Source organism: Thermobia domestica, chromosome 18, assembly GCF_964235325.1.
Source record: "Thermobia domestica chromosome 18, izTheDome1.hap1.1, whole genome shotgun sequence".
Taxonomy (NCBI): Eukaryota; Metazoa; Arthropoda; class Insecta; order Zygentoma; family Lepismatidae; genus Thermobia; species Thermobia domestica.
This window is the reverse complement of record NC_137471.1, coordinates 42,463,022-42,486,663: the sequence shown is the minus strand read 5'-3', so window position 1 is coordinate 42,486,663 and position 23,642 is coordinate 42,463,022. Positions and strand designations below refer to the sequence as shown.

General features: G+C 36.4%; 1 protein-coding gene across 1 annotated transcript in view; it reads left to right on the top strand.

Annotated features, from left to right (window-relative positions):
* The window catches only part of LOC145675567 (uncharacterized), a 43,578-nt gene that overhangs the window by 5,904 nt on the left and 14,032 nt on the right, over positions 1-23,642 (top strand). Inside the window, exons 3-4 of the mRNA XM_081746085.1 lie at positions 6,526-6,654; positions 18,638-18,748. Coding sequence (XP_081602211.1) covers positions 6,526-6,654; positions 18,638-18,748 — 240 coding nt within the window. The remainder of the gene's footprint in view (positions 1-6,525; positions 6,655-18,637; positions 18,749-23,642) is intronic.

The following is a 23,642-nucleotide window of genomic DNA, read 5'->3' as shown; positions in this document are numbered from 1 at the left end:
TTGTTAGGTGTTGGTCTAAACAACACGATCCTAAAGATCATCTAGTTTCTTTCATGCTTCTTGGCGTCCGGTAATGTTACGTCTAGCAACTTTCTCTCAGGCTCGTGGCAGTCAGCACGCCATCGTGGCAGTCAGCACGCCATCGTGGCAGTCAGCACCTTGATATTGGCAATCAGCGCCAGTCGTGGCAATCAGCACCAATAATTGGCTGTGGCAGTCAGCACCCGTGGCAGTCAGCATCCCACCCTGTAAAGAACCCGTTGAACTGCAAGAATGTAACAGGTTTTAAAAAAATAATTAAAAAAAAAAAGAACTGTGGTACGAATAGTCCAATGTTCGATTGAAGAATATAAGAGTGATAAATATGTTGAATGATTCTTGTCAAAATTATTTTGACAGAGCTAAATTATTTTGAATTTAAAAAATATTGTATATGTATGTACAGAAGAATATATATTAAAATGGAGAGAGTCAAACATACCTCCTATATTCAATCCTAACAGCAAGTATAATGAAACTGTTTCATATTCAGGGAGAAGAAAATTCAAGATATGGAAGTTATAGGACTATAATCAATCTTGCCAAGCTTTTACAGAAGATTTTTTCATTAATCCATGTGTTTGTCCGATTAGATAAAATTACTCAATTTTGTATAGAATTATTTTGTATTTCATCTACAAAATCACGTCCAAGATCTTCAGAGAAATATTAGCGTAGCAAGAATTCTAGAATTTTCATCAATTCGCGCTCATCTAAGTGCGGAAGTCTATATATAAATTCAAATTGTGTTCAGAATTAAGATTTTAACATCTTAAGATGGAAAACTTTAAGTTATAAATATAAAAACGACCAATTTCGAAAACGCCTCTACCGCCAGGGGCGAATCAAGACTTTCTTAGATCCCCGGCAGTAAAAGTGAAACCCCTATCACATTTCATAATGTTCAATAATAATAATAATAATAATAATAATAATAATAATAATAATAATAATAATAATAATAATAATAATAATAATAATAATAATAATGTTTATTTCTGTGCCATGAACAGCCCAACGGCAAAAATACAGCACTTTATCAGACAAGATAAACACATATTACATACAATGTAAGCTACATACCAAAACACTAAAACATAATGATAAAATAAAGTAAAATAATATCGGATTAATAATTCCTTGTCAAATTAACACCTTTTTTTAGTATCAAAATAGTCGTCATAAATAGTAAAAATAATATTTGTCAAGCTCTAAAATTCATGCTTTTATACTGATAAAAAAATTAAACTAAATTAAAAGAATTGGTCAATCTTCTTAAAATTACAGATTTCGGATTCAAAGGAACTAATGTTGAAATATTTCTTGTATTATACATTGGTACGCTTATGCCTATATTATGCAAGCAATATTCACTATTATAGCTATTGTCTAGTAGTTTCTTAATAAAATCTCTTTCTTAATAATAATAATAATAATAATAATAATAATAATAATAATAATAATAATAATAATAATAATAATAATATGCCAATCTTGAAGACCCAAGTAATTCTATTTGTGGATGTGAAGGCGATATTCAAGACAAAAATTTGCTTTCTTATTGTAAACCTAACGTTATAAAATGACTTTTCTAAATTTTGATATGCCAAAATCATGCATTAGGTCATCAAAGTTAATATTTCGTAATATCTCATATATAATCGCTGCTCATTAAACTTAGGTGGTGTAATTGCAATTATCATGTGTAACGTTTGCAATAATTATTACCTATTTTGTTCTTCCAAATGTGAAAAATCGAATTCTTTTACTTTTTCTTTAAAAAAAGAGAAAGTTGTTTTTAATCTGTAAAATGAAATTATTGGGAATTGTTCTGGCTCATAGTAAACATCCTAAAGAGCATCTTAAAATTCTCTTTAACTTGGTGAATGATTCATTGAAATTGGTTTTAGCCAAGACATTGAGAAAAGAATGTGCAGCAGAATTTTTAACATCTTTTTTTTTAAAACTTGTTTGTAAGCGATCAACTTCTTCGATAAACAAGTGAAGAGAGATTTTCATGCAAGCGTTCGTTGTGGTTCTTTGCTTACGATGTGGCTGAATAGCCAGATGGGAAAGTTGTTTAACTACGGTTCTACGTGTAACACAATTTACTGTTGGCTACATAGAGGAATCGCAAGTAACGAACGCTTGCATGAAAATTCGCCCTCTGAGTCTTCGTTGACGTAATGGTCGAATGTGGTTCACATATTTTCTTCCCATGTTTCTGAAGTTTTTCGGTCAAGCGAAAGGATTGGGAGCGAAAGGTAAAAAGTAGTTCTTTTTTTTTTTTTTTTTTTGTAAATTTGCAGTCTTGTCTGCTTAAACTTCGAGCTGGGGGAAATAGTTGTCTTTGCTTTGTATAATGGGTATAACTTTATCTGTGTTTTGCATTATAAGATGTTGATTGTGATTATTTTACGTATTACGTCGTTTTTCTAGTAAATTTCCGTAATAATCGAAAGAAATTTGGTCGTTTAATTGAATAATGAAATAAGAGTGCTGTGCAAATTGGTGTGAATTATCGAAATGAACTGACAACTTGTATTGTATCCTTCTTTCAAAAAGGGAAGGAGTATATAAGTGTTCGGAACCAAATAGTGAGAACTTTCCGTACCTTTCATAAATAATGAGAATAACTGTAAAGTGATTAAAATGGCATTAATTTTGTAATCGTGCTAATGATTCTAAACTAAAGGGTACAGTAAAATCTATGAAGGATCCGTTTAACCTAGTGCTTTAGTGTTCTAAGTGGGTGAATTGCCTAACAAATCAGCTAATGTTCATGATAACAATATTTAAACCATTTAAAATAGCGCGTGATTATTATCCTGTCAAAGAAATACTGTAATTGTAAATTTGATTGAATTGGTAACAGTAGTAATTTCATTAAACTCTTCCCATTGATTAAATGGGAACATTGAAAGGGTCTTAGTAAAGGGAAATTTTATTAAATTTAGTAACGCTATTAAAATGAAATGAAATCTTTGAGTTTTACGTCCCAGGCTTATGCCGGTTAGGCTAAAGGAGACGGTGATTATGAGAAATGAATGAAATGGTGGAATGAAGAAAGTGGGAGGAAACGGGAGAACCCCGAGAAAACCCACGAGCACGGTGTTTGTCCACCACAAAGTTCACTTGGCGGGGGCTGGGATCGAACCCGGGACCCCAAGCACCAGAGGTGAACGCTCTACCACTGAGCCACCGCGCCCCCCTAACGCTATTAAAGTTAAACATTAAATTTAAAACTAGGACTGTGTGCTTTCTTTTGCTTTGGTTAAACTGTTTATTTCATTGAGAATATTGAGTAACTTTATATTTTAAAAGAAAGCTTAAATATTTCAGTTGAATAAGAGTAACCCTAATTAGTCCATTACTTTAAGTAATTCAGCTCACTTTCATAAATAATTCTTGTAAATTAAATTGGGAATCTAACTTGAAAAAAAAAAGGAGATTTTAATTCATAAAGTAAGTGGTGTCTAAATTACTTGATAGAAATTGAGTTATCGTTATATAATTGAGTAAAATCGTGCATGTTGAGTTCGACATAAAAGGTACAGTAATTAAAATAAAAATGACCGCTAATAACTGAAACTAAATGATATTGTTTATAAGTTTATTTAACTGATTTAGAAAGTCTAATGGGAACTAAATTACATTTGACTAACCAAAGTTTAGTACAATAGAGTCCAGAAAACTCGGAACTCAATAACCCGGCAGTCCGGATAACTCCGCCACACCCTGGCAGGGCGAAAAATTCTCGGGTTCAAACCCGTTCAAGTATCTTTCTGAGGTCTGTCTTATTAGGTAAATTACTGTATAGTGTGCATTTATTAATTTTCATTTTCATGTATAGTAAATTAAAATGTAGACTTTATGCCCTCATTAAGTACGTATTTTTCCTTTGTTTAAGGGTAATTGGGCAGTTTATTCTCTGTTGTATTCTCAAGCAAACAATACATACAAGTAAAGTACTATACTTTCTGAAAAAAAAACACTTGTACTTATTCTTTTTTAACCCCATTCCCGATAACTCCGGGATTTTCACAAACTCGGCCACCCTTCGGTCCACATTATGCCGAGTTTTCGGAACTCTACTGTATAATAAATCGCAAAGCATTGTATGAGTAGAACAGGTAGATTAGATCTAGTTGAGCCACACGAATTCAAAAAGAGAAAGCAATTAAAGATTGGTAACAAACACTTCTCTCTGTCTCTCATTGAAATTTTCCTACATTGATGTTATATAATTCCTTTAGCCTTTAGTTGTAGTAGAAGTATTAAATCTTTGAATTCACTATATCTAGTATTGTAGTAGTAGTAGTATTAGTTCTTGGAATCAACTAAATTAAAATCATCCCTGCTTCTACATATTTGACAAACTTCTAAACATTTTTTTAAAAAAATTGTCTAATCTTTTGAAACGAATTATTTTCTGGATTATTGAAGGAGAAGTAATTTCCATTTTTCAAGATTCAGTTAGTAACTACTAGGTTGATTTGGAATACTAGGATTGTAAATTACAAGAATTTTGAGATTTATTTAGTATTAATAAATTAGGTTATTAAAAGTTCAATGAAAATGTTGATTAAACTAAGCTTAGACAAAGGTACATTTGCTAAAACATGGCATAACGATACATTCTTCAGTTGTAAATTACTCTAATGTTAAAACATTAAACAATTCCTATTATAAACTATGTTTTTTTAACTCATGTTTCCTCGAAATACATTCTGTATAGTATTGACGTACGCAAGTGTGCGAGTGTGAAAGTTTTGTTATGCTATGCCGTATATTTTTTGGGGAAGGATGTCAGGAATTTTTTTGTCTAAATTTGTCAGTAAATTTGACTACCGACAGTTTAAGACGACCCACTATCCATGTTGCTTGGTCTTGTTCAGTGGAGTATATGCTTCAGGTATTGTGAGGCCAATCTGGAAGTTGGTATCGAAAATAGACGACATATACTGCTTCTTAATTCATTTCTTAGTAATTTTCATTATAGAAAATGAACATTCACTGGAGGAGTTAGTAGCCATCATTGAAAGAAAAATTCTGATGCACTATATTACTATAATGATAATTCCATTTTACTCACAACTTAACAAGGAATTAAAATCATATTTAATAGCAATTTCTGTTTAATCAGTCTTCTTTTTCAAAAAAATATCGAAAGTTCAATAATGACAACCTACAAAACTAACTTAAGGTTTCGAATGTAGTTACAAGTTCTATCCTTATAGAATTTTCGTAAAATACTTTGAGTCAAAATGTAATATTTGGATCATGTAATATTTTTTCCAATCAATACCCAGGGCTGAAATTTAGCTGTATTTCTGTACTAAATGAAAATAATAAAGGAACGGATTCCTGGCGTTTGTTATGTTTGCTGTAATCTTAAAACAGCCGTACTAAAACAAAACGTATTACTCTGCTTCTTTATAATCTTACCAAATTCTGCTTATGATAAAATGTCAGGAAAATATTTACATTCATAATATAAGGTTTAGTCTTCAGGGGGTCCTTACACTAGAGCTCTAATTATTCTGCCCTTAAAACAGCATTGTTTACTTATATTCTTCACAATTAGAGCAACAATAAAGCAGAAAAAACATCATATGGTGAAACAACTAAAGGCGTTTTGGACGTCCATATATATATATATATATATATATATATATATATATATATATATATATATATATATATATATATCAGATAAGTGCATAATTTGAAAGAATAATAAATCATAACTTTACCTAAGTGAAATATAAACTAATATAATTTTTTAAAAAGTATTCCATTAAGGGTTTAAACCAATGAATAACTAAATTTCGGCCTTTTTTTAATTGTCGATAAGAAAAGTTAAAACGGGAGAGACACAGCAGTGTCATTTGAGTTTCAGATAGTAACAATGAGACACTACTATACTATAATTTTCAATATTCGTATTTGATATTTGATATTTGATTTCGTATTTGATAAAATTGTCAGTTAAAGTGTTTTCGCAAAAGGAAAATATATTTAGTACAGTAAAATAGGTTTTTTTTTTTTACCTCTTTAAATTTTCTATATATAGATGTAATCCATGCAATATTTCGGCTGAAAATTGTCGTGCCTTGGTCACATATAGATTATGTGTTGAAAAAGGTTGTGAGCAAAAAAATGAGAAAGTATTAGCACTTTCAGATTTCAAATTCGGTATTAAAACATTGACGATGCGAATTGAAATTAGCAATATTTGATGAAGTCGATGGTTATATATTCAGTATCTTCACATGTGCTTCTTTTTATTGAGTACTGTAGTTACCAAACAAAGATACCAATACTTTGTTTAAATTTTCTTAGTGAGAGTTTAATTTGGATAATTTTGTTTGATTGAAAATTTAAAAGTTTACCTTATCTTTCGTAAAGTAAAACATAATAAAGAAGGATGCTTTATCAACAATCATGCCCTCAGGGAATTAAACTTATTTTTCTTCTACGCAGCATTCGTCGAGTTCGAGCTTAGTATGAAGTGTAAAGTTACGCCACATGGAGAGCCTAAAAAGAAAAGTGAAACTCAACCAGAGAAACCTGCAGAGAGCAAGGCTACCAACGATCAGAATTTACAGAGAAGTACGTGTTTGCAGGAACTGCACCAATAATAAAATCATCTACATATTTACTGGTGTTTCAGTTATCATCATAATCTTTTCTGTAATTTTAAGTTATATCATCTTACACAGTTTTAACTTCAAAACTTACTCGTTTAGTCAAAAGAAAAATTGTGGGTAGATACTTACCAATTTCTGTATTATAATTTCATTATACAATATTTGAAATCATAATGCAGAAATTGATGAACAATTACTCAGGATAATATTTTGTTTTCTTGATTAAGGGAGTAAATTTTGTTATCAGAACTCATATAAACTGGGAACATTGAAAATGTCTTACCACCCGTTTTAAAATTGACACGAATCTACTATCAATGAATGTGTGATGGGCGATACACGTTAGGTCCAGGGGGACAATTTTGCGAGTATGTCACGTGGACGACCGCCATGTTGTTTCTTGGATTCAAAATACTTATTATGAACTATAGGTGGATAGTGTGATATATGACCATGGGCTAGGGTTTTCTCAGGAAGTCAAATATGAAATCAGATTTCATGTAACTTAATTTGATGAAAAGTTATTGGCAATTGAAAGTTGTGTTTAACTCTTTCTTTCAAGGGGTGGAACCATGCCGTTAGCGTGAGAAACGCAACCAGATAATCAAACTGTGAGTTGGAAGGAGTACTCGTGTAGTGGCTGCCGATTTCAACCAGCGTCATCGACAACGTAGCCCTATGATGTTGCAGTGTTTCAGTTGTTAACTAAATTTGAGGAGACGGGCATAGTCATGGGCAGACTTACTAGCGAACGACCGCGTACAGCCATGGACGAAGCAACAACTACGGCAGTACTCGTCTCATTCTGGATGTCACCCCAGCGGAACATTCGTCTTTTATCAATACAATTTGGGGTGAGCCATAGATCAGTGTACAGGGTGCTGCACAGGTATGAATGGCAACAGTATAAGATGCAAATGCAACATCATCTCCCCGAAGACAATCCTGATCTTCGAGTGTAATTTTATGAGTCGGTTGTCGAGCAATTAAGGCTAAACCCTAACTCTTTAACTTTGCTATGCAGATACTCCATTCGAATGAAGCTCACTTCTACGTAAATGGGAAGGTTAAGAGGCAAAACATTCGCTATTGGTCACATGACAATTCCGCATGAACAGATCCTTCCAAAATGACCGGCACAGAGATTATGGTGTGAGCAGGGATATGGAGAACAAGAATAATCGGCTCCTTTTAATTCCAATAACTTTAACTGCGGAACGAAACCTTGCGCTGTTACAGGAACAAATACTGCCAGTTGCAGTGTCCGAGGATGGCACATTCCCCCGGTTTTTCAATACGATAGCGCTCTCTCCGTTAAGTCGTCGTGTGCGTCACTACTTGGATGAACAGTTCCCTGGGAGTGGTCAACGTGGGCCAATCGAATGGCCTGCTTGATCATCAGATCTAACGCCACTTGATTTCTACCTTTGTGGACATGTTAAGGCTATGTGCTGTGAAAATTCGTGATCTTCGTCATCTGGAACAACGTATCGCCGCTGCCTGTGGGCAAATTTCACACAATACCCTTCTTGTACACAACAATTGGGAGAAGCATCTGCAAACGTGCTTGCTCAGCGAGGACATGTAGAACACATTGTACAGAACAAGAAAACATAATCTTCAGTTACCAATAGCTTTTCAACTAATTAAGTTACTTGAAATCTGATTTCATATTTGACATCCTGGGAAAATTCTAGCCCATGGTTATATATCACACTATGCACTATCGTTCATAATTTTTTTAAAAATCGATTCAAAAATGGCGGCCGTCCGAGTGACATACTCCAAAAAAGCAATCCCCTGAGCCTAATTTATATCGCCTGTCTCCATTCGATGAAACTACATCCGTGTGGATTTTTAAACAGAGTAGTAAGGTTTATATATGTATTTGATATATATGTACTTTTAAATACTTAGTTTCTTTGAAAAGATACGCGTAAAAACAAGTCATGTGAATTTTGAGTTTACACAATTACATCTTCTTGGGAAGTAATCAGGACCGTTTAGTGCGGAGCTTATCAAGAATGGAGTTTGCGGTCTTAAGTAGATCGCCAGAGAAATAAATGAAGCTCGTGAAGGGAGGTAAAAATGCTAAATGTAATTGGGATCTATTAGTTGAAAAAAAAATATTTTTAAAGATTAATTCTCAATTTCTTAATTTGATAGACATATTTTTATTTTTCATACTTATCGTCAAACTGTTAATCTTGTTCTTGTATAAGGCCAGAACATGTATACAACTACAAGCGTTAAGCAGCAATAATAGAAAAGTTTTTTTTTTACAAACCAAAAAATTACTTATGGTTGGCAAAAGATTGTGATAAAAGGAGGGTTGTGATATGAAATTTGATTAACGTGGTCTAGTAGGTGGAACAAGTGGCTGGCCACCTCAGGTTCCGCGCTGTAGGAGGAAATAGAGTTAACGCTCTTCACGAAAAGTACCAAGTTAACTATTTTCAATTCAATTTTTCGGATTCAAAATACTTAAAGATGATGAACCATCGTTTTGTGACATGTTTACGATTGTGCACTATTAATATCACTAACTTCTTTCATAGTGGAATATTGCTGTCAGTGATATGTAAAATCAAAATTCTGCATCTTCTGTTCATACGTGCTAAGACACAAGAATAACAGATAAAAAAATAGATGGAAGCACTGTAAGTGTTCCAGATGATTCACAGATTTACAACAATATTGTTGTGACCGATTACAGAAAACATAGAATGTTATTAGTTACTTGCCATAAATGCGAAATATATTTCGCAAAGCTTTGCTCATACCAAACAATAAAATACAATGCAAATTCTCACAGCCAGTAAGGAGGTATTTCTGATATGCTCTGAAGGCGATGTGGTTGGTGTTGGTATCCGTAGCTGGCGGAGAAAAATAAGCAAGTCATTTAGTGTGTCCATCCCCATTGATTGTAATCGCGAATTTCATAATACGGTTGGATTACTTACCTCTCTGAGGATTAAGGAAACAACTGTCGAATTGGTTTTAAGCCTCTACGAAGGCTAGACACACCTGATTGATTTTTACTGTTGACGAGTTTGCTATTCTCTTGGGTTAACGATTTGTTTTTGATATTCTCCTCTTCGGAGGCTGATATCACCGAAGCTAGTTGACGACTTTGGCACCTCCACCGGATAACGATTTATATCAGTGCTTCCTCTTCGGAGGAGTAGGCACGCTAATCAACTTCAAACTTAGAGCTCTGCTCTAAGAACACATTATATACAAGGAGCGTCACTACCCTCCATTGTGGTAAGCTGGCGCCGTCTCCCACTTTAACAATAAAGATGGCTTCTCAGAAGACACCAGTTAAATCTGAGAAGAAGGCACAATCAACCAAGAATCCTAGTATCAGGGGCAAAATAACACGAGCAACTTACAAACCTGAAGACTTTCTTCTGCCTTTAGGTAAAACCAAGCAAACGACCGTTCCATCGAAGTTAAAATTGAAAATTCCTACACTTATACAGACAAGTGCATCGCAACCATCAACGTCGAATAACGCTGAAGATATGGACTTCACAGTAGTGGGAACACTAAAACGACGTAGGTCTTCTTTGGATAATCTCAACAAGGCAGAAAAACTAATCAATAAAACCCCAGAATTTCCACCTCTTCCCACTAGTAACAAGTTCGATGTTCTGTCATCGGAACAAATGGATAATCCTAGTTCCAGTAACAACACTCCACCGACTAACAAGCCCCCCAGTTTCAAGCCGCCTCCGATTTTCATATACGGGATTACCAACACGTATACATTTATAAAGACCCTGTCACGTGCATTGAAGGAGCCTCCCTTAGCACAGCCCAACAAAGAGCGCATTCGACGTCAAGCGGCTAACAAAGACGATTATAACTCTATTAAGACTTATTGTGAACAAACGAAGACTCAATATACCACAGGAGTAGCAAAAACTGAAAGGCCCATTAAGGTAGTTGTCCGAAAACTGCCTATTGATACAGAATTAGATGACCAGAAAGAAGATCTTATCAGATTGGGCTACAACCGACAAACATCCATCAAATGTCCCGCAAAAGTAAGACGGATGGCCAGAAAATACTAATGCCATTATTCTTGGTTGCTTTGGAGAGAACTGCAGCTGTTAAAGAGATCTATGCAATTAACAACTTACTACATTACAAGGTCCAAATCGAACCCTATAAGCCTCCCTCAGTGCTACAATGTTATAGGTGCCAACGTTTGGGGCATTCGCAAGATACCTGCCAAGCCCACCCGCGGTGTCAAATGTGGGCAACTGCATTTCACACAGTCTTGCAGTAAACCAGATACATCCACACCCGCCACTTGTGCAAACTGTCAGGGGGATCACCCGGCAAATTACCGCGGCTGCCCGGTATTTAAATCTTACTCTGAGGCTCTAAAATTGCCGGCACAGCAGCCGAAGAAACATCCAGACAAAACCAAGAAAAGTTCCCAAGATCCATCAAATCAGGAAATTTCCATTCCCACTATTGTCAATGTCCAACCTGTGGCTACGGATGGTGACGATGCTAAAGCTTCCACTTCATCCCACACCGATTCAGCTTCTACTCAACAACAGGAGAGCCCTAACGAAGACCTGGATATAAAGTCCGTTTTTTTATTCCTCAAGGGCTTGCATTTCCGCAAAATTATAACACACATAAAACGTGGTATTACACGTTTCCGACAAGCTGCAGACTCAGCTTCCAAGGCTGTAGCAGTCATCGAAACAATAGCGGAAATTGTTGACGATGGCTGTTTCTAACTCCAGCGTCCTACAACACACACTTGTCCTCGCTACGTGGAATGCAGATGGTCTCGAGGGGCAGAAACAAATGCTGATTAGATTTCACACAACACAGAGTTGATGTCATGTTTATACAAGAAACACACTTTACAGCTCGGATCACTACTTGGAGACTACCAAATTACATTGTGTACCGACAGAATAGAGTGGGCAGACAGAAGGGAGAATTACTACTTATCATCAAAAAGGCATTCCCAGTCAAGTTGATTACAATACCACCCCTACTTACTTTGGAGGCACTTGCTCTTCAATTAATAACTCCAGGTGTTCCATTAATATTGGTTACCGGGTACAGGTCCCCGGCCACACAACTAGAGCCCACAGACTTCGATGTCATTTCTAACTTAGGGCCAAAAGTCATCTTAGCTGGAGATCTCAATGCTAAACATGGAGAATGGAACTCGATTACTCCAAACACTGCTGGAGATTATTTACATGAATATCTACTTACCTCCAACTTCATCATCAGTGCTCCACCTGACCAAATTCATTATCCAAAATTCGGCGGACAACCCGATGTTCTTGACGTTGCTCTTTGCAAAGATGTATAATTTAGTGTTCATCCTTATGTTATTTCGGATTTAGATTCTGACCACGATCCAGTCATTTTTCACGTCTCGCACCGCAGCATCGCTCATTCTGCCCCTATCTTCAATCACATAGAAACTGACTGGCATCTTTTCAAACAAGAACTAAACACTATGATCGATCTGCGAGATCGGCCCGCCACCATTGAGGATATCGACCAAGCGGTCTCTCACGTCATGTTAGCACTTCGCACAGCAGAGGCAGCGAGCTCCACCTCCATAATCTTTCCAACGCAAACCAGTCAATGTGACAGTTTCCACCTACAACTCTATATTCATCTAAAACGTTGGGCTAGACGTCGATGGCAGCATACACTACATCCAGCATACAAAACGCTATGGAACAAACTGCGTGCAAAGCTCAAGTTGCTGACAACGCGACAAAATCAACAATATTGGGAAAACACTTTTCAAAATGTCACAGTAAATGACCGTAAAATTTGGACATACTGCAAATCATTCCAACGTGCTACAAATGCTTCCAAAGCAAGAGTCATACAAGGACCTCAAGGACTGACACAAGATCCTCAGTCGCAAGCGAACATTTTCGCTGACTCTCTGGAAGAACAGTTCCAGCCTAACAGAGCACGCCTCGATCCCTACTTCAAACAGCACATCCGAACCACACTATATAGCATAAGGACACAAAACTCAACACATGACATCACCATAGTAACACCTCGGGAAATAGAAAGACACCTAAAATGTCTACCAGGAAAGACAGCATCTGGGCCTGATGGGATTCGATCTGAGATCCTAAAACATCCAACTAGAAAACTACTGGTCTTCTTAACCTATTTATTTAACGCCATATTTCAATTATGTTACTACCCCAAGACCTGGAAGGAAGCTCGTGTCATCACCATCCCCAAACCTGGAAAGAATTCACTGCTCCCGGAAAACTATAGACCGATAAGTCTTCTGTCGCACTTGAGTAAACTCTTTGAACATGTGTTACTCTCGAGGCTGAAACAACATGTAGTTAATAGAGACCTCCTACCTTTCAATCAGTTCGGGTTTCGTGCCCAACATAGCACTACTACACAACTCGTACGAGTGGTGGACCACTTAACAGCGGCTTTTAACAGGAAACAACACACTCTTGGAGTCTACCTAGATGTCTCAAAAGCCTTTGATAAAGTCTGGTTATCAGGACTATTATATAAGATATACACTCAAGGTTTTCCGGATCGTCTTCTACTCTTACTTCATTCATATCTCATTGGCAGAAATTTCATGTGTCTGTTGACGGTGTCAAATCCACGTCTAGATCTATCAAAGCAGGTGTTCCGCAGGGCACTGTACTTTCACCGCTCTTATATAATCTATACACGGCAGATCTCCCGACCTTACCGCATTGCTTTTTCGCAACATATGCTGATGATACTGCCTTTTTCACGACCAGCAGCTCACTTGCGCAATGTTACATCTACATGCAACGACAACTAAACAGTTTTCAGGAATGGGCAAGACGTTGGAAGATTAAAATCAATGCAGGCAAAAGTTGTGCTGTCATTCACAGTAAGATACGCATCCGTGCTCTACGAAATTTAACCTATGAGAACGCTCGTATTCCTCACGCTATGCACGCCAAATATTTGGGTGTAACCTTAGACCGTGTTTTAACGTTCGCCGCTCACATCAGGGACATAAAACAAAGGGCCTTACGAAAAATTTCAGCGTTATACCCCATCTTTCGCTGCAGTTCACTTTCCCAGGAGGATCGAGTTCACATCTTCAAGATGATAGTCCTGTCTACAATCTCTTATGCATGCCCTGCCTGGCAACATGCTTCACCCAGTCATATACAAACCCTCGAAAGTGTACAAACTCGAGCTGGTCGTATAATCACTGGTCACGACAGATACACACGAAACAGTCAGATTCTGGAAGATTTAGAGTTACCCACTGTTAGACAAGTTCTACGGCATTTGCACAGTAAGTTCTGGCGTACTTTACCCAGACATATTAATCCAGCCATAGCTAACATTGGCACAGAATGCACTCTCCGGAACGTCCATCGCATGCCACGTCTTTAATACCTTTCCAGAGCTCGTAATGAAACCATAATCAGCTACTCTGCGACAGTTGCAGATGTAGACTTGCATCCATCACAAAACAATAGTAATTTCCAACTAACTATCAACACATCTTTATATATATATTTTTTCTACAGTCCTACTCATGGAGTCAGGGGCTGCGGCCCGATCCTCTATACAAAACTACAGCATTACCGTGACCGTGACCATGTTGGTGTTGAATTGACACAAATAACACGCTAAAGTGATAGTCATTTTGTGTTGTTTGAACACCTCATTTTTTTTACTGTGTAGGATGATTAGACACATTAAGAAACATTGAAGAATAACGTTAGTAGCTATGGAGGGGATTGCAAAAGGTAAAAAAAAAAAAAAAAACTAGAAGAAGACCGTGATTGAAATATTCGGACCAAATAATACACGATAAGGGAAGAAAAGCTACAAAGAAATGAAACAGACTACCCACGATAGGGAAGGGTGGAAAGCTGCGTTAAACCAATCAAGAGATTGTTGGCCTGAGATAATGATCAAAGGATATCGTCAGGCCCGTAGCCAGCCTGATTCATTAGGGGGGGCAGAAATGAAGACTGAGGGGGCAATGACAAAAACATAAAAGAACACCATAAAATTGCACATTTATTTATTATTTACAGAATCACTAATTATTTTCGAATTATCGAAACCGTAATTTGTGTGTGTCTGTGAGTTTCGCTTCATACAAGCTCTTCGCGAGGTACTTTGTTTCATATTAATAATTAAAATTGAATTATTTATTTTTCAAACATTAAAAGAAAATTATATTATAACAATTTCAAATTATATCAATACAAATAGAAGTGTATGCTTTATTCAACGTCTCCACTCAATTTTCTACCTTCCAAATAAGGGAGACACTACAGTTTATTAATATTCGCAACTAACGTTGTGGACCAAGATATTGTTCTTTAGAAGTATTCCTATAGTATCATTGGATGCTTGTCATGGTTGCAATAATAAGGTACGGTTTGAAATTCTTGAAATGGATAAAAACAATTGAAAATGTTTGGTGCATCTAGCAAGAAACATATAATTTTACACAGAAATGAGTAGAATTCGCAAAGTTGAATTGCAAAAATTTCACTGGTTTTGATTCAGTTTGAAAAATTCTATTCAGTTAGAGCTCCTTCGTGACTAAGCGGTTAGCGTACGCGCCTCTGGCGTGGGAGACTCGGGTTCGATTCCCGGCGGGAGCTCATGTGGTTCGGATTCCACGTTAATCAGTCGGTCCACGTCTTATATATCCTCGCTGCTGCACGGGACGTTAAACTTAAAATCAACTCAACTCTATTCAGTGTTATTTTTTTTAGAAAAGACAAAAAATAATTTAGGGGCAGTGCTTGAAAGGGTGATATGTTTATGTACTTTATTTACAAATCACACATATCACATCCAAAGCTAATGAACTGTATGATTAAACCCATTTTACTGATTCACCCAGATATCATGAAGGAACGAGAAATAAGACTTGACGAATATTTTAGATGTTACTTGCTTCAATTCTTATTTAAAGGTACATGTGTTAATATGATAAATATAACATGCTTTGTTCATATGTTAATATACTGATATAATACTTAAATATTAGTACAATGAATTACTTATCTTAACATCTTTCTGCAGTAATCGTTGCTTGCTGCTAGCTAAACCACATGTTGCTTGCTAACCATCATACTTTGTCTTCGATCACACATAAACTGAGTAGCACTCTAAAACACTGTTAAGAACATGTGAATCTTGTATATTAATGAACATGAGTGTTTCTCTAAAACCTATGAATAAATATGCTTTTCTGAAACTATTAATGAATATGCTTGCCTAGTTGCACTTCGCAGCACATTGTCGAATGCACAGACACAACTTGAATAGCACACTGAAGGCACTGTTGCCAGCCAATGCAAACACAACTCACTAAAACTCACCAGAAAAATCACTAAAAGAATCACAAAGAATTCACTAAACCACTAAACTATATACAAAAAATGAAACTAATATGAATAAAAATAATGCACATATGCAAGCTTATCCAGTGCTTCCTCTGGCCCCTCCCTGGCTACGGGCCTGCCCGGCCTGGATATCATGTAACTTACATTCTGACACAATGTATGAGGCAAAGCAGCTACCATCATTGTCTACGTCTTCCCCTTCCATGTGTAGAGTTTCTCTAACAAATTCAACAGTATGTCTAATATGAGTGCAAGAATCGAATCAGAATTGGAACCAACAATATTTTCCTTAAGTATTTATATGTACAGAAAGTTTACTTTCATTTCATCTGTTCTTGATTTTCACTTTTTTTTTTTTTTTTTTTTAAATTTTGTTTTTGAGAAAATATTTACTTCAAAGATTTTCCCTGAAAAGTTTTTGCACACATTATTTTTCTCTACAAGGCTAATTGTGTAATGGAAATGGAAAAGGCTGAAAGTGCCACAAAGTAAAATTTCCAGTATTCAATATAAACTTCCTAAAACTGTACTTTATCCTTTAAGGTGCTGCTCCTTGCGAGTGCTCTAGAAACTAGTAGGAATTTTTCTGGCACTTTGGACCTTCTCTAGGTTATTGGCGATGACGTTTACAACACATTCCATGCAAAAAAATCGATTTTTTATTTTTTTGGCACTTTCAGCCTTTTCCATTTCCCCTACACAATTATGATCTTCAACTTTCCGAAGAATTTAACAAAATTCCTTTCCTCTCGTCGTTGAAAATATTGGCCATTATTTTCTGCTTCCGTCATATCTCATCACAACATCTTTAGTCAATCTTTGCTTCTGATACAAAATGTATCTTCATATGGAATCTAGCCACTACATCTTCCATCAGCACTATGAAATAATCTTTCAGATTTATCTGACGGTTAACAGTGTGTCTATTCATTTTGTATCAGAACACAGACGTTACCAATACTGAACAGGTCGTTAAAAATGTGCGTGTGTGGTGTTGTCAGCGTGGTATACGACATCTCTCCGCTGACCAGTTCTTTTGAATTGCTAGATGCCCTCACGCTAATGGTTGAAAGTACAGTTTCGCGTCTATTGTTCTGCCCGATGGCAGCAGTTCATGATGCACGATGCCCTTCCAATCTAAGCAAACAAGCAGCATAACTTCCCTGAGCGTCAGTATGGGTTTTGCCACAGGTTGTTGAGCTTCTGCTTGATTTGATCACAATCTTTATTAGACATTATTGTCGTACGTTATCCATTTTTTATTGCTTGTAATAAATCACTTCAGAAATGGCTCGAGTTAGTTGCGTTTCAGTAGAGATTACCAGGCAGAAATTGGATCTAATAATTGTTTTGGAATCAGACCATGTGCCACTTAAGAGTCAATCTTCCTTTTGTAGCCAAATTTCAGCAAGTGGTTTAATACTGCTGATGGATGTTTAGGTCACTGTGTTTTCATGACCGCTTACATGCCGGTCTTGCTCGACTTTTGCCAGAATATCACTCACTTTTTCTGGGATACATCGCCCACTGTGAGCATCATCTTGCACATCGAAATTATCAGAACGAAAGTAACTGAGCCATCTTTTGGCTGTTAATTTTGATAACATATCTTTCCCATCTTTACGGCGCAATGTCTTAGCCTGATTATAAGAATTCCATGACATGCACATCTACTAGCTTCAACTGTCAGCTGTCAAATGACGTTACACCTGATCCGCTGCGACTCACTGAGATTTGAGATACTAACACAATCTCGTACGCATGACGCTCAATACTTTCTTAGACCAGTTGATATTAGAAGACTACAGAAAAAAATATTGATAAAAAAAATGTGAATTAATATCGAACATGAAAAGTGAATTTTAACATCGTTAACATCACAAAGTTTACCTTCGAAACTTAAATGAGTCCCCTTTTGCCGTGAGCATTAGTTATGCCACTGACGCTCAGTAAAAAAAAATGGACTCCTGTTCGTGAAAAAAAGTATGTAGCGTACGTAAAAGCGTAGATTACATGCGTAAATCCTGTGCTTTTTGGACGTAACGTACAACTCTATGTAACATTCTGCAGTAAACGTCTAACTGGAAAGTTGGTTTGTACGTATTTTCCGTATAAGTGTTCCGAATGAACGTACTTTCCGTACGAAAGAAACAACTATATTTAGGCTGTCAGAATCTCACATACAAATGGATATATGTAACATATAACTGATCTATGTAACATACGTATACGTGTGTAATATACGGAGGAGTATTAAGTGTCAAACATCCACCAGTGGCATTATGTAACACCTTAGCGGGAAAAGGGCAGTACGTATGTAGCTGTAGGGAGCATAACGTATGCTCTGTAAAGATTTCCGTACGTACTAAATATAAGGATTCCGTATATTTGTACAATATACCACTCTCCGGATAATGGATTTTTCTCAATGTATTAGCCCTATAGCATTTAATAATTTAGAAATAATTGCAGTTTTTTCTGAATTATAATAAAGACTTGTATTTTTTGTTATCGTATTTTATTTTCTTGTAGAATGTGCTTATTGTAATACGCTGCCAACAGATGTTAAGTTTAAAGTTTGTCAAAAATGTAGAGATGAGAAATGGGATGATAAAAGGTATTATTGCAGCCGTGATTGTCAAGGTAAGCGATCATTCCGGTTACTTATTTCTAGTCTTGTGCTCTTACAAATGAGTTATTATGTTTAATTTTGTATTTCATCCGTCGTGGCTGTATTGAGGTAAAGGGTGGTCTGTGTATATATGGTGGACCATTTGAAACTTTCTTGTAACTTATAAACTAAGTGGATAACGATTGAATTTTTCAGGATGCAAATATCAGTAAGGGGACATTGTTTAATATACTCTGCAGTGTTACCAGATAATTAGTGTTGCCAACCTACCACAAAGTTGTATTTTTCAATTGGCACAACGTCGGATTATTACTCCAAATCCACATGTTAAACAAATATTTATAATACCACATTAATTATGGTACAAACGCTGTGTTGTTAGTACACGATAATTCTCGTCCCCACACCGCTGGAAATACTCAAAAGCTTTTGAAGCAGTTCCACTAGATTGTTTTTTAACATACTCCCTATAGCAAAGATTTGGCGCCAAACGACTAAGACCTCTTTAGACACATGACACAGTGGCTTTTGTTGCACCGCTTCGACAATGACAATACGCTTCACATGCTATTAACGGATGGCTTCATTCCCAGGCGGAAGTTTTTTTTTTTTTTTCAGAAGGAATTTTAAACCTTGTAAAACGTTATGACAAGTGGCTCAATTTGAATGGTGAATACTTTGAAAAGTAATGTAATGTTGTACTTTCCACATCTGTATAATAAAAAATCAGTATCTGCAAGTGTATGTCATTGATAACCAAACTGCGTTTTTTTTTTTCGAATTGCCTTCGTACAATATCACAAATATTCAAATTTTGGAGGCTCCTACAACAACAATAACATAAATCAGCTAAACGAGTCAACAAATATTTATCATACTATGACGCAGTGTTTCTTCCAGACACATTTTTGGGGGGAGGAGCATGGCTCCCCAGAGCTCTGAGAGTGCCCGCCAGAAGAGACAAAAAATAATACGTCTATAATATAATAATGAACAGAATAGTACTGGCAGTGCGTCCCTACAATACTAACAAGGAGAAAGCAGACTTTGGTAAATGAACATCGGGGCCATTCTTTGCAAGGTGAAAGTGCACATTTGAAGTGTTCATATTAGTGTTGAAAAATTTCATGAAAAGTTCAAACTTGAAAAGTTCGCCGAAAGTTCGGCTCATTTTTTTAAATTGTCAATTTAAAAAATCCCTGTAAAATTACAAAAATTTTGGTATATGACATGGCTATATTAAAAATCGAAGTAATTTTATTTTAGTTTTTTTCTCTTTCTAATAGTACATAATTTTCACATTTTTTTCAAAAGACATTACAGAGCGTTGCAAGCATGTATTTCAAATTTCAAGCCTATATCATAAAACAGTATGTTTTCGGCAGAAACCTTCAATGTTACATGATGCTGACAACCGAAAACTTAAATTTGACTTGCACAAACAAGTTTATATCATAAACTCACGCATTACCAATACAAGATTAATCATTTTATTTAATATTTTTTTCTTTGTGGAAAGCTTGATTCAGTTACAATAATGTGTTTTACGTGTTTATCCATATCATGTATAATGTCAATATGTGGCAGTCCATCTTGTATCATTATGGTGCAAATAACTATACTGTATACCACATAGCTAGCTCACAGTCATCACACTATGTTCAGAATAAGTTATTATGAAAATGAGTGTCGCCAATTAGTAAATAAAAGAAAGCGAAAGTTCCGGAAAAGTTGCTTATGAAAAGTTCGGAAACGAACTTTCGAAAATGAAAGTTTGCCTGAAAAGTTCGCTCATTTACATCTCTAGTTCATATTACAAACTGGGAGAGTGCAATGACCTAGTATAGCAGACAAAAAGCGTTTTAAAGTTTTTGACTCGCAGCATGTCGTACGTTGCAAAAATTTATCAAGTGACAGCGTGTCAGAGTCAGCATCACCTGTGACTCACGTGCCAGGGGTCCAGGGTTCGATTGCTGCTTAAGTCGAGTTTTTTTCTTTGTTTATGCTTCAACCAATAAAAATGAAACGAAATTACGTCCCACGATTATGCCGGTTAGGCTAAAGGAGACGATGATGATGAGAGATGAGTGAAATGAAGAAAGTGGGAGGAAACAGGAGAACCCCGAGAAAACCCACGAGCACGGTGTTCATCCACCACAAAGTCCACACGGCACGAGCTGGGATTCAACCAAGGGCTCCAAGCACCGGAGGTGAACGCTATACCAGTGAGCAACCCCGCCCCCGTTCAACCAATAAAGTACCCTCTTGTAGCGACAAGTAAAATGTTAATTCACCATATGTTTATAATGAATTAAAACAATAAAAATATTTAAAACAGTTGTAAAATCTTTCAATGTTTCATGTTAACTAGCAGCGTAATGTAATCTATTTCGTAAATATATTGATATCACGAGTTATATTATGGTTACCACCTTTGGCATGGGAGACCCGGGTTCGATTCCCGGTGGGAGCTCATGTGGTTCGAATTCCACGTTAATTAGTAGGTCCACGTCTCATATAGCCTCGCTGCAGAACGGGACGTTAAATCAAAATCAACTCAACTCAATTCATTATGATTACCACAGTCGTTGAGTAAAAATGTTCTTGACGCTTCGTGTCTACATCTGTTGACAGTGTGAGAAATACAAGGGGGATGAGAAGGAAATCCCCTTTGGTAATACTGGATGTTACTATAACCAAAGGAGATTTCCCTCGTATTTCCCTTGTAATTAGCGGCGAAAATCTGGGTAAGACCGTTTCCATATTTTTAAAGCGATGTTCAAAATATTTATGAAGTTGGAAAACAATACTGTGGGGGAGCAGGAGAGCAGAGTTGTTTTCAACATTGGGAGGCGGGCAGATTTGAGGCTTATTCTGTGGGAGGATATCAATTTCATCTCATTTTCCTTTGTGACAATCGGACACAAATCATATCTTTCTCTAAAAAAAAAAAAAAATCAAATCGTATTATTGGGGGACAATCCCTCAGATCCAAGATTGGAGGGGACATGTCCCCCTCATCCCCCGTGCCATTTACGCCAGTGTGCTTGTAATACACACACTATCAACAGGTGTAGACACGAAGCGTCAAGAACAGTTTTACACAACGACTGTGGTAACCCTAATATAACTCGTGATATCAGTATATTTACGAAATAGATTACATTTCGTTGCTAGTTAACATGGAACATTGGAAGATTTTACAACTGATTTAAATATTTCTGTTGTTTTAATTCATTATAAACACATGGTGAATTAACATTTTACTTGTAGCTACAAGTGGCTACTTTATTGGTTAAAGCAAAAAAAAAAAAAAAAAAAAACTTCACTCCAGCGGGAATCGAACCCGTGACCCTTGGCACGAGTCGCAGATGCTACTGATTCTGCCACTTCGTAATTTGATAAATTTGAGCAACGTACGACATATGCAGCGAGTCGAAGATTTTAAGACGCTTTTTCTGTGCTATATTAGGTCATTGCGCTCTCCCAGTTTGTAATATGAACACTTTAAATGTGCACTTTCACCTTGCAAAAAATGGCCCCGAAGTTCATTTTTTTAAAAAGTCTGCTTTCTGCTTAAAAAATTGAGCGCTCTCGGAACAGTGTTTCTGAAAGAAACACTGCTGTGATGCCCTTAGTTTCTCACACTGAATGAAGTTTTCTTTTGTATAGACTGGGAATGCGCTGTAACCTGAAGTAGTGTCATTGGGATTTAGATTTCTGGGCTTTCGGCATCTAAAGCCATTTAGTACTTCGCGATTTGAGGGATGATGTCCCTCGGCGAGCACACAATCCGTGAAAAGGGAAGGAAGAAAGGATTTGGGAAGGAAGCAAGCGGCCTGGGACCTATAAGTTAGGTACCAGCCCGGTATTTGCCTGGTATGAATGAGTGACCTCACCGGGAGTCGAACCCGGGAACGAAGGCGAGAACGTTAGCGATTACGCTACATGCGGCCACTAGTGTTATTTTTAAGAAATACAACTTTCAGTTGGGTTGGCAATATTGTTAACATGAGGCTATTGCAGAGTATGTCAAACGATGTCCCTTTGCCGATATTTGCATCATGTAGAATTCCAGCGTTTCTATTTTATTAAATTTATGTGTTTCAAAATTAATGGTCCACTCTGTATATTTGTAGGCTTTTGCTAGAACGAGTAGAAATGATATTGCTTACTTTTTCTAGTTTATCTTAATCGTAAAATAATAATTTAAAAAAACTTTAGTTTGTATAAATGACTCTTTTGTGCAACCAAAATATGTTTCTTATTTCATTCATTTCAAGAGAAAAGAATAGAAACTGAGTATTAGTTTTTCGCTTTGGTAAAAGAAAAGAAACCCAGAGTATGCAAATTTGAGGAGAAAATTGACTAGCAGTAAACTTTCTGCCTTGCATCCTGCCTATAAATGCAAATACAAACAATATATATATTATCTTCCAAATTGGTAAAATGATTCAACAAATGAAAAACAATTCTGTAAACGCAGGGGCGCGCGAAGAAAATTTTCTAGGGTGCATCTCCATGGTTGCTGTATGACGTCTGGTATTTAATATACGTGGTTTACTATATTACGTATATATTTTTGTGAGCCAGGTGGGGGAGGCCCATGTGTAAACGTAAAGTGTTTTCACGTAAGAATGTTAAGTAATTCATTTCCCTTATTATACTGAACACAACAAGAATCTTACTTTGCAAATCATTGTAGAAAATGTGGCATTTTGAACAGATTTAGAAACATGGCTAGCAATAGTTGGTTGTTTTATGTTTGTTTGATTTGATTTGATTTTGAGTTTAGCGTCTCTTTTAGCAACGAGGCTGTATGAGACATGAACTTAATGTGGGATTCGAACCACATGAGCTCCCGCCAGAAATCGAACCCAGGTTTCCAAACACAAAGGCGCGTAC